The sequence below is a fragment of the Ooceraea biroi genome, chromosome 12 (genome assembly GCF_003672135.1).
Source record: "Ooceraea biroi isolate clonal line C1 chromosome 12, Obir_v5.4, whole genome shotgun sequence".
Classification (NCBI taxonomy): Eukaryota; Metazoa; Arthropoda; class Insecta; order Hymenoptera; family Formicidae; genus Ooceraea; species Ooceraea biroi.
In genome coordinates this window covers 11,954,807-11,967,520 of record NC_039517.1, presented here as the reverse complement: position 1 = coordinate 11,967,520, position 12,714 = coordinate 11,954,807, and the positions used below count along the sequence as shown (strand labels likewise).

Sequence of the window (12,714 nt, the reverse complement as noted above, 5' to 3'; positions counted from 1 at the left end):
AGAGAAATGTCTTATGATCCTAGTTGCGAGTCAATTGCTGGAATGGTGACCGTTGAGTGATCCTCGCGTTCTGAAGGGCCGTGTAGAACAAGAAACACAGCACTGGTATTATTCCAATTGGAAGTGTTATCCCACTTGGAAACTTTTGTGTTATTTGCTTTGAAACTCTAGGCGGTCACTGATTTTACAAGACTTTCGCACCAAGATAAGCGATCCGTGCACGGAGGCTGACAGAAAATAAAAAGGTTGGCTAACGGAGTGGTCGTCACCTTTTATATCATAGGGATAGTGTGGAAGAGAGGTAGCTTTTCCGGGAACCGTTTTTCGGGGAACTATCTTTCGGGGATCGTTCGTTAATTTAATGCAAATATCGACAGTCGGTCTATAAGGCGATAAGCCGTTCGCAGATGGTTCTTCCAACCCGGAAGGGTTCCTTACAGAAGTCTCGCGTCGACACACGTGTGTTTGGACTCGCGGCTCCTGTGAGGGTATTACCCGGGGATGATCTGGCGCAGCTGTATCATTGCTCTTCCTGGAAGAGCGATACCGACGCCGCGAGACTACAGTCACGCGCGACCGAATTGTTGCAATCCGGTTTATCGTTTTCAATTCAAAAATGATCATTAGAGATCAGGAGGTTTATTATCGGAGTCTAATATCGCGCCTGCCCGGACACGTGCGTCAAAATCCTCGGCTCTTGTGAGAGTATTTTCCCGGAAATGATCCGACGCAGCTGTATCATTTGTTTCTTACTAATTCCTTACTGGGGCCCTACTGACCACACGCGACCGGATCGACGCCTCGCGCTACATTATCCAACAATTAAAAAAATAACGCTATATTTCTTAGAAGCAAGGAACCGTGCAGTCTCTGGACGTAACACTGTTATATAATAGAAGCTTTGGTTCATGTACACAATGGTCCAAGAGACTCGAAAAAGTGGCCAAAAGTCAATTTACAGAATTGGGGAAAAAACTGTATATCATCATTATCTAAACATGTTAATGAACATATAAAACAATTTTTACGCATAATAATTAATTATTGTTCCATTGGTGTGTGTTCGAAAATACGAAAATAGGAATTAATAGAAAGCTTATGTTGTTGCAGTTCGTTATCAGTTTTATAAAGTATTTTTATAAGCATTTTTTATTTTGTTTTACACATTCGTGTAGAAACTTCATCGGAAGAAAACAAAAGTTAAAAAAATATGCACACTAATTTAATAAATAAGATGCTTTACTCGTGAATTGCGTAATTTTTAGTAATGTTGCTGCTATCGTTTGATTACTCCAGAAAACTCCACTTCAAAAAAATATTTTTGAAACACCAATGTGAAGTTTATGGAATATACTACAATCCTAGCCTGCACAAATTTGCTCGTTTTTAGATTTGATCAAGAAATTCCGTGAAAACTCCAGTGCGTGCACCATGGTCGGCGCTTGTGGTTCATTCAATTTCAACGATGTGTCTTGATTCTCGAATTCGAAAAAGGAAACGATTATCTTTACCTGAAGCAGTCAAAAATGTACTTCTAATTCCTAATGTACGAAGCACTACCTTTGAAGCACATACTGAAGAAGTGCAAGAAGCAGAAGTGGATTGGACTGGATTATCAGAGACTGATGAACATCAGTTAGATACACTTGAGCTATTAGATGAAGAATGCGAATGTTAAATACACACGCACACGCACACGCACACACGCGCGCGCGCGCACAACACACACACACAATATTATTAAAGATATTTATAAAAACTTTTTAAAAGTTTCTAATTTAAAAACGTGTTTAGCTACCATTTTGAATCCGCCATTTGGATTTTTATTATTTCAATATTATATTCATAATCAACGACCTCGAAAACGTTATATTAGTACGTAAGTATACAATTTAAATCAAAATTATCTGAAGTCGGACTTTTGGTCACTTTTTCGTGTCTCCTGGACCACTGTGATGTGGCGGAAAAAGACATAATTTTTCTTCAGTGATTGCGTCTGCCTTGGTTGAACAGTCTTCAAGAAATAGCAATATAGAATCAGAAAATCAGAATCGATTTGAAGTATGCTCAAGTAGTAGAAATAAAATGAATGTATCTTCTGCGAATGCGGTTACTTTGGCTAAGCAATCTTCGACAAATGATGCAGATCCAGTATTATTAAAGTAAATATTTCCTTAAGCACTTTTATTTGAAGGATTATTTAGTTCGAAAATTTGATTAATGCTAAATTATTATATCTGTTCAATATATGTATTTCATATATACATACATGTATCAAATATATGTTCAATATATTTTTTTTAATTTTCAATATATTATTTTGTTTTTCTGTATAGTAAAAGTAAAAACTATTGCTGACAGTAAAAAATAACAAAGATATTATTTGCTTTGAACGATATTTACACACAGTCAGATCTTACATTTACGATTGTCTTAAGTTTATCTTCCTTGTTTTGTAGCAATGTATGTGAAATGATCCACATAACATCTGAAAATGAACTGAAAATGGTCTTAAATATTATTGGATTCGACTATGTTATATCCTTAGTTTGCCGTGACTTCACTACAATAGTATTTCGCACAAATTATGATACGTATACATATAGTTTGATACATGTAAAATACTTAATATTTCTTTCATATTTTTAGAGACTCAGATGTTTACTCCAATGTATCTGATAACTCTTCTACATCAGCATTAAGTACCTTTGATGATATGAAACAGAAAGGTTTACATGGACAACGAATGAAATAAAAAAAAATTCACAACCGGATGTTCTACAAAATGCAATTTGTAAAGTTACCTCTCTATTAGAAAGCAAATACCCTTCAGCAGCTTCATCGTCATCATGTATAAAGCCAGAAACAGATGAGGATGTGGCTTTTTGTCAATTAATACTTTCCTTATTTCAAAAAATGCCCCAAGCCCAAAACATACAGAAAAAACAGGAAATATTGCGTATTATATACAATATGTAAAGCAATCACAGTTCCTGAGTATAACTCAACAGACTCTTGAGTTTTCTTAATGTTTTAAAAATTTGTTTTAATATTCTGCGTTTTGTTTACATTGTGAACATTTGTTTTGATATTTTGAGTTTTGTTAACATTTTAAACATTTAATATTTTGCGTTGAAATAGTTTAGAGTTTTTTTTAACAATGTTTTGTAATATTTAGTAGCGCAATAAACTTACCTGAAAACTAGTTATAAGATAAAACCTGAAAAGAGTAATAACAATATGTGATGACAGTATTAAATTTCTTATACAGGGTGTTTCACACAAGGGTAAAAACCTTTCGCCCACAGGTAGATAACATCAGATCGAAGTAAAAAGTCCTATACCATTTTGCGATCTGCGCAATAGTTAACGAGTTATTAAGTATTAAAAATCGCGGTATTAGTCCGGCCTACCGGCGAGTCAGTGCGCGCGAGCCAGAGCGGGGCGGGGTAGGCGGGAATAATAGGATGAGCCGCTCGCGCGAGTCGCGACGCGACGCGATAGCGGGTATCGGATTACAGCGGCAAGCGAGACGACGCGTGGAAAATAATTGTTACATATTTCTTTTTGTGATGTACACGCAAGTTTTATTTATTAATATTAATAAATAAAACTTGTGTGTACATCACAAAAAGAAATACGTAACAACACTTTCTCGGCAACTCGCGCGCGTGAATGAGATGATGAGAAATTATTGTATGATTACTAATTATTTATCATATTGATTAATATTATTCACCATAGTATTATTTAATATTTTCGTGCTATCTTTTCCACACCACTTTGCAGTAGATAGCATGGCGCGTTGTTTTTAAGTGGTTTCCCCAATAGGCCTAATCCACTCTAACTAATTAATGTAAGAATTGTTCGAAGTGCCGTCCTCCTTCTCGTACACAGATTTCGGCTCTTCGAGTAATATTGCGCGTCGCACGGTGCGCCATGTCCGGCGTGATGGTATCGAAGGCCGCAACAATAGCTTCACGAACTTCTTGTTCAGTACCATCACGCCGGTCCTCTATCGCAGTTTTAATGTACCCCCATACAAAATAATCGAGTACATTTAAATCAGGCGACCGTGCCGGCCAGATGATTGGGCCACCTCGACCCATCCACCTGTCCGGAAAACGCGCGTCTAAAAGATTCCGTACTTGCCTGCTAAAATGTGCAGGAGCTTCATCGTGTTGAAAAATCAACTCCGCCCGTACGTCGAGAGGGACATCTTCAAGAAGAGCTGGAAATTGATTTGCGAGGAACTCTGCGTATAATTGCCCGGTTAGCCTGGGCGGAAGGAAGTACGGACCGATCTGAGAATTATCAAGAAACGTTAGTAGATAAGTGCGGAAGAAAATTAGCTGAAATACAAGGTGCACTCACCACTTGATCTCCAATCATGCCGGCCCAAACATTTATGGCCCAACGGCGCTGAAATGCGCCTTGTCGAACAGCGTGCGGATTTTCTTCTTCCCAACGTAAGAAGTTGTGAGAGTTAAACACCCCATTCGGTGTGAAGGTGGCCTCGTCCGTCCACAGGATGCGGTCGGGGAAAGAAATATTCCGCCGACACTGCGCGAGGAACCCTACATGCATTTTATTGAGAATTAACACGAATGCACAACAAATACTGTAAATGTTAAATAAGAGTAATGAAAATACCTTCACAGAAGAAGATGCGCGGTTGTGCATCTCCGGGAGAGAATACACCGATATGGTGATAACGTATGAGATGGCGGGTGAAAACGGAAATGCCGCGGTACGTCTTTACGCGGAAAGATTTCCTGACCGTGTACATCCGTCGTACGTAACACTTACGCGCTGTATCCAGCGATTACGGGAAACCGGATCCGTCGTTCCAAATCGCGTACGACCCGGTGCAGTAATGCGTCACGACGTTCGTACAGAAGAACGGATTTTACGGGAATTCGAACGAAATCCCAGAAACAGCGTGCGTCGCGTTGCTGGCGCACTTGGAATTTCCAACAGTTTGGTGCATCGTACATTACGGCGTAGTGGTCTAAGACCTTACCACTATCAACGTGTGCAGCAACTTCTTCCCGGAGATGCACAACCGCGCATCTTCTTCTGTGAAGGTATTTTCATTACTCTTATTTAACATTTACAGTATTTGTTGTGCATTCGTGTTAATTCTCAATAAAATGCATGTAGGGTTCCTCGCGCAGTGTCGGCGGAATATTTCTTTCCCCGACCGCATCCTGTGGACGGACGAGGCCACCTTCACACCGAACGGGGTGTTTAACTCTCACAACTTCGTACGTTGGGAAGAAGAAAATCCGCACGCTGTTCGACAAGGCGCATTTCAGCCCGTTGGGCCATAAATGTTTGGGCCGGCATGATTGGAGATCAAGTGGTGAGTGCACCTTGTATTTCAGCTAATTTTCTTCCGCACTTATCTACTAACGTTTCTTGATAATTCTCAGATCGGTCCGTACTTCCTTCCGCCCAGGCTAACCGGGCAATTATACGCAGAGTTCCTCGCAAATCAATTTCCAGCTCTTCTTGAAGATGTCCCTCTCGACGTACGGGCGGAGTTGATTTTTCAACACGATGAAGCTCCTGCACATTTTAGCAGGCAAGTACGGAATCTTTTAGACGCGCGTTTTCCGGACAGGTGGATGGGTCGAGGTGGCCCAATCATCTGGCCGGCACGGTCGCCTGATTTAAATGTACTCGATTATTTTGTATGGGGGTACATTAAAACTGCGATAGAGGACCGGCGTGATGGTACTGAACAAGAAGTTCGTGAAGCTATTGTTGCGGCCTTCGATACCATCACGCCGGACATGGCGCACCGTGCGACGCGCAATATTACTCGAAGAGCCGAAATCTGTGTACGAGAAGGAGGACGGCACTTCGAACAATTCTTACATTAATTAGTTAGAGTGGATTAGGCCTATTGGGGAAACCACTTAAAAACAACGCGCCATGCTATCTACTGCAAAGTGGTGTGGAAAAGATAGCACGAAAATATTAAATAATACTATGGTGAATAATATTAATCAATATGATAAATAATTAGTAATCATACAATAATTTCTCATCATCTCATTCACGCGCGCGAGTTGCCGAGAAAGTGTTGTTACGTATTTCTTTTTGTGATGTACACACAAGTTTTATTTATTAATATTAATAAATAAAACTTGCGTGTACATCACAAAAAGAAATATGTAACAATTATTTTCCACGCGTCGTCTCGCTTGCCGCTGTAATCCGATACCCGCTATCGCGTCGCGTCGCGACTCGCGCGAGCGGCTCATCCTATTATTCCCGCCTACCCCGCCCCGCTCTGGCTCGCGCGCACTGACTCGCCGGTAGGCCGGACTAATACCGCGATTTTTAATACTTAATAACTCGTTAACTATTGCGCAGATCGCAAAATGGTATAGGACTTTTTACTTCGATCTGATGTTATCTACCTGTGGGCGAAAGGTTTTTACCCTTGTGTGAAACAACCTGTATATACTACATGTGATAACTGTACTGTGATTACTGTGATTATTTTTTATTTTATATAATTTCAGTTCAGATAACAAAATAATATATTTATATATTTCTGCAAGTTTTTTACGATTTGGTTTATTGTCTTAGAAAACAATATGTTTATATGGTTATATAACATAATTTGTAACAAAATATCATTTCATAATCATGATACAGGATGATCATGATGCAGCCCTCTTCTAATATACTCATACTGCCAAGAAACTTCACCAGGCGGTGTCAAAAAATAATCTGCGAGTTTGTCTCTTTGCTTATATGCAATTGCAGTTGCATTATGCATTGAAGTGGGAGGAATGTTTCTCATTGAAGTTTCAACACTTTGCCGCCATTGTCCAGGAATGCAATTACCTTCTGCATCTTCGGAGTCTACAAAATTAGGAGGACAATATATTTTGTTTTCTCCTTGCGCGAGATCTTCCTCAAATTTTATAAAATTGTGCAGACATATTGTCGCCATGACAATCGTATCCACATATTTCGGATGCATATTAATCGGTTTTCGATAGATCCTCCACCGTGAAGACAAAATACCAAAAGAATTTTCAATAGTACGCCTTGCTCTAGACAATCTGAAAATGGAACGCACAATGGAATTAAGGTAAGTAAAACACTTATCACGCGCGCGTGTATATAACATACATTATTATCCTATTATATTAATATCTATTAATAATAGTAATAAGTATAATTGCTAACCTATAATTATATATTTTTTTTCTTTCATCAAGTAATTTTCCAACGTAAGGTCACATCATATTAATACTAATTGGAAAACCACTATCTCCAAGAAAAAATAACGGCAATTTTACATTGCTTTTAGGAAGATTTACAGTTCCTTTAGGAAGATTTAACGTTTCTTCTTTTAGTGCTGCATAAATGTCAGAAGAGAAAAAAATTCCACCATCGCTATTTCCACCATATGCACCTATGTCAACTAATGTAAACATATATCTGTAGTCACATGCAGCCATTAGCACAATGCTATATGTCTTTTTATAGTTGAAGAATAAACTTCCGGAATTTGGTGGAGCTTGTATCTCCACATGTTTTCCATCACATGATCCCAAACAGTGAGGAAAATTTCACTTTTGAAGGAAACCATTACAAATAGTTTTCCATTCTTCCTCTTTAGGTACACGAAGGTAAATCGGTTGTAATACTTTTACTATGACTGAACAGGTTTCATGAATAATGTTCCGTACAGTGGATTCTCCACATCTAAAAGTTAGTGCAATGGATAATATTTGATCCCCAGTTGCTAAATATCTACAAAAAAATAATCTTGATATGTGAATAAAACAAAATACCAACATAGAACATTTACACAATGATGCTACACGTTTGTATCATTCTTTCATTTAATAGAACACGATAAAATAACTAAGTACCTTAGAGTTATGGCCAATCGTTGCTCCGGACTAAAAGCTCGTTTACTTGTTTTAGTTAAAAAAGGCTTTGTCATTTGTAATAGATGGGAGAAAGTTTCTTTTGTCATCCTTACATATCGGAAAAATATTTCGACATCATTATATTTCAATTCATGGAAGAGGTGTTCGAAATCTTCATATAGAGGACGTGCAACATTGATTGGTCTGATCCACCATCTTCGATTTAACCACCTTTTTCTTTCATTCCTTTTTTGTAACAATGCTAATAAGCACAATTGTAAGAGACACAAAATGAAATAATCATCATTTATATCCATAATGATTTATGTATCCAGAAACCATTATATATTACATTCCATTATGTAGGAGCTCAACACCTTAAAATATTAAAAACATATTGATAACAAAAACCTTCGTATATTTTTAAATTATTATATAATAATTATACCCAGATAGCCAAATCGGACAAAGCACGTTTTACAATTGTGTTCTACATTATTATGTTGACAAAACTGCAGCAACAGCTAAGCATGATCTGCCCTCTTAATTAATGTCGGCAGAAATATATCAGAAAACAAGCAGTCTGCGTTATGCTATGCTTAAAAAAATACTATAAAATTTAAGCAGAAGATCTTAACATAAAAAGTTTAGATTTTAAACATTATGTGTTAGCATAATATATCGACAGATAATAAACTGAAAGTGAGCATAACATGACATCATGCTATATTGGCAGAATATCCTCAGAAATCGAGCTAATCTGCAAGCACGACGTGACGGCAGAAACGCGGCAGAAATGGAGCATGCCCTGCTATGTCAAAATATAACAGCACAAACACAGCAAAAATACAGCATAGCTTGTTGCCACGTTTTTACCATCACGATGCGATGCAGATCATGCTCCATTTTTTCTGCGTTTTTGCCATTAATAGCTGATAAGATAGATCGTGTTCTGTCTTTGCCGCGTTTTTACCATTACGATATGATGGCAGACAATGCACGATTTTTGCTACGTTTGTGCCGTATATATCTAATATGATAGATTTTGTTCGATATTTGTTATTTTTCTGCTATCATGACATAATAGTAATTCATGCTTGATTTTTGCTGCATTTTCATTATCAAATTACATCAACAAGATGTGCTATCAGAAACTAAGCTTAATGGGGATGCAGCAGATTAGAATCTGCTGCAAAGTCATGATTAACTTTGCTTGCATACTGCTGGCATACTGCTAGCATTTTGCTATCTGGGTAAGTATTATTAGTTTCACAGCGACATACAAAAAGTTGTTGGTACTTGTTAAATTTGCATTAAATTGTAAATGCCAACACGCTTTCATGAAATAAATAAGTAATTAAATTTATATTGTGTTTATTAAAGTGCAATCCAGACATGCAATGTACAAAGAAAGTTGATTAGTTGATATACGATTTTAATGACTGAGAAGGTTAAAAACAGCATGATTGTGTCAAAATAAAATGTTTCATACTCATGATATTCATGATTTTGCAAGAAGAAGGCATTAGAAATGTAAAACTAAATGTAAATACAGCTATTCAACTAATATGGTTAGTCAATTAATCACATTTTCACGGTGTAAGAACACTAATGTCTATCTGATTTGTATTATCAGTAATTATTTGTCAATTTCGAATCTTTCTCATTTACAAAAAGTTTACATAACAACTATTTCCAAATATTAAAATATTTAATTTTAATTCAAAATATCCTTACAAACTTTCAAAACATAAGATAAAACTTATACACATCACGTTTTTAACATATATTACCTTCACAATCGGCACCATTTCACCTCTATCGTCTTAACAACTTTAAGGTTAGAATTTGTTACGGCTGATGCACAGGTTTGTGCGTTGCAGTGCTTTATGTTATGTACTATGCCTTATGCGTTATGCGTTATGCAAAAGTCTGTGCTCCCGCCTATATTCTTTGTTAAAAATCTTTGCTGTGTCGAAACAAAAAGTTTTAAATTTAATAGGATCAATCGGAAGTTGATAGTTTAAAGCAACTAAAATGGTTTTGAAATTTTTAATTAATGTTACGTCAAGATCCAATACCTCAGCTAACAGGTCCGGCTTTTCAAATGCTCTTCTGCTAATGTTTCCAGTAGTACTAGTTCCAGCACCTCCTGATCTTGGTACATCTACTGACATTGAAAAGTTTTCTCGAAATCGTTCCTGAATTAATGTTTTTCTTTTCTTCAAAATATTGTTTGCTTCATTTCCTACAACTTTCCAAACCTTTAATTCAAGACGATATGATACATGTAACAAGCATTCGAAGAAAACGAATTCACATATGCAGTGTAGACAAGCCATATTGTAACGTATCTGGCTTCGGTTCAAATACAGGAGTACCAAATTTTTAATATCATTCATCTCATTTGGCCTGGCGTGACATATTGGGCAATTAACCACTCCAGAAGACTCAGTCAAAACACTCAATACTTTTCCATCTATAAGAGTACAAAAGAAGGAACAGGAGACTATAATTTTTGTATTATTACTTAATTCGTATGTAATTGGACGCAAGTTTTAATCTGTTCTTTTATTTTCTCACTTGTCGCTCTAATATTTGCTACATTTCTTCTTTGAAGTCTAACATTATTGGCGAACAAAATCTTATTGACTGCGGAATTCTATTGCACCAATAATTGACCATGTTTAGCAATTAGACGTAGTGGGATGGTAGTTGTAGCTATCAAGCTAGCATCCGTTGTTCCACCTGATTCACCTAAGCTAACAAAGTGTTGATTATATGTAGAATGACCACTAGATCCATCAAAACCCCATGAGAATATCAATGTTGCTTCAATACATTGCAAGGATGTTTGTTGCATGTTAGCTTCAATAATTCTGTTTGCATTTCTATTAGACGCTTAACTCTATGTTCCAGGAAATTTGAAGTGGAACTGTAGCTGATGTATCTGTAACAATTATCCCTGTGGGATAACATTTTCTGTTTCATTCTAACCAATTCATATCTTGGCCATATGTCAGCATTTCGTCGTTTAGATTCCATGTGCATATGATGATATTGATTTTTTGATCAATATTATCAATTAAATAAGCCAAAACTTCAACAGGAGTGGCTTTTATGACGTTATTTTCAGTGAAATTTGCACGGATCCTCTTAACAATTGCAGAGTTTTCAACATTTCACTTATAACTGCTGCTAAATCATTATTTTTATTTTCTTTGCTGATACTTTTGCAGCCATCAAAAATGTTTAAGTACTGTTGTTATTTTCTTCTGCCAGCTTGCTGGCATCTCTTCTCTGAGACTTCAGCGATTTTTCGTCAAACATTTTTGAGGGCGTCCTGTCTTCGAAGATAAAAGCATCGGAGACTCTTTCGATAGCAAAATATTTTTGGACTTTTGAAGTATACTCTTGGGATAAATGAAATCACTGTTCAACCATTCTTATACTTAGATTCAAATTTTTTCGATTTCTACTTACATTATTATAATAACTTTTAATCTGCTGAATAAAGAATAAACAGTTTTTAAAAGAATTTTTCTTGCTCCTCATTAATTTTTGCTCAAGTAGCTCTACAACATATCGGTAACAACCTTGCACGTTTCCTGTAAAGAAGAATGTTCGATTAAAAATCGCTTCGCTTGAAACATTCTGAATTTGTCGTTTCCGCCCAACTGAAACTTCTATTACTTCTGCAATATTATCCGGCGGATCCAACACGGAATTTTCCATCGTGTCCATTCCTATGGAAAAGTCAATATTGCAGCGACCTTCGTTTCCAGAAAGGATAGTGTCACTAATCCAAGAACACGAGCTTGAGCCTGCAATCCATCAACTTCCAGAGCAATGTCTGGAAGGGTGACCTGATAGCCTGTTCTACTCAAGTCGTGGGAGCTACCCGCTCCAGGGTCCAAGTCATCATCAGTATTTCTATCCATGTGGGTACATTCATCCATTCCCCTCAGTGCTGCCCGTTCATCCTAAATTTCATCGAGTAAGGGTTTATTTACAGCACCGGGGCTCTTCCTTACCCTCTATTTAGGAATCATGACGAGTGGGCTATTTAGCCCTTTACCGGAGATCTTAAGGATTAGGAATGTATGAAATACCCACATATTTACATTATATAAATAATGTAAATTGCACTTCTTCCATATATGCTTTTCACATTAATTCAGTATACCATATTGTATCCGCTATTTTGAATTTCCAATTTTTGATCTCAGGTTCAGAATCAGCGACCTCAAAAACCTCTCGAGTCTCATTTTCTTGCAAAACAAACAATTTTTAATACTTTCGGTCGCCATATTGGATCCGCCATTTTGAATGTCATTTTTCATAATTCCAAATTTGACTTCAAATTTAGATGCAGTGACCCCAAAAATCTCCGAGTGAACATTTTCGACTAAAACCATGAACTTGCCGAGTTGGGTAGAAACACGATTCGATTGCAATTTTTAAAATTGTCTCTACTTACAAAAATCATATCTCACGAAGTCGTGCCTATGCGCAAATTTACTAAACGGTTTTAAGAAGAATAGTGTCCTACTTAACACTCGAATCCAAATTTGTCTTGTTAACCTTTGTTACTCAAAAGTTCTTGTCCTTTAAAAACCAGAAAATGATTAAATCATTATTTGTTTTTACTACAAGTAGAGATTTTCTTATCCAAAATAGTCAAAGTTTAATTTATTATTATTTTTTTCAAGCATTAAGTAAGTGCTAAAAATTAGTTGAAACAATGGTGGGTAAATCTTTAATATTTAAGGAGAGAAAACATACCAAAGAAAAGAGTTTCTTCAACCTA

At 36.8% G+C, this 12,714-nt stretch overlaps 1 protein-coding gene across 1 annotated transcript; it reads right to left on the bottom strand.

Moving 5' to 3' along the window:
• Positions 1-3,781: 3,781 nt before the first annotated feature.
• LOC113563114 lies at positions 3,782-4,681 on the bottom strand. Its single transcript, XM_026974286.1, has 2 exons — positions 4,375-4,681; positions 3,782-4,304 (listed from the first exon to the last, which is right to left on the bottom strand). Exons 1-2 carry the CDS (start codon positions 4,585-4,587, stop codon positions 3,852-3,854), a joined length of 666 nt encoding a protein of 221 aa, XP_026830087.1. The 5' UTR covers positions 4,588-4,681; the 3' UTR covers positions 3,782-3,851.
• Between the last annotated feature and the right edge of the window lie 8,033 nt (positions 4,682-12,714).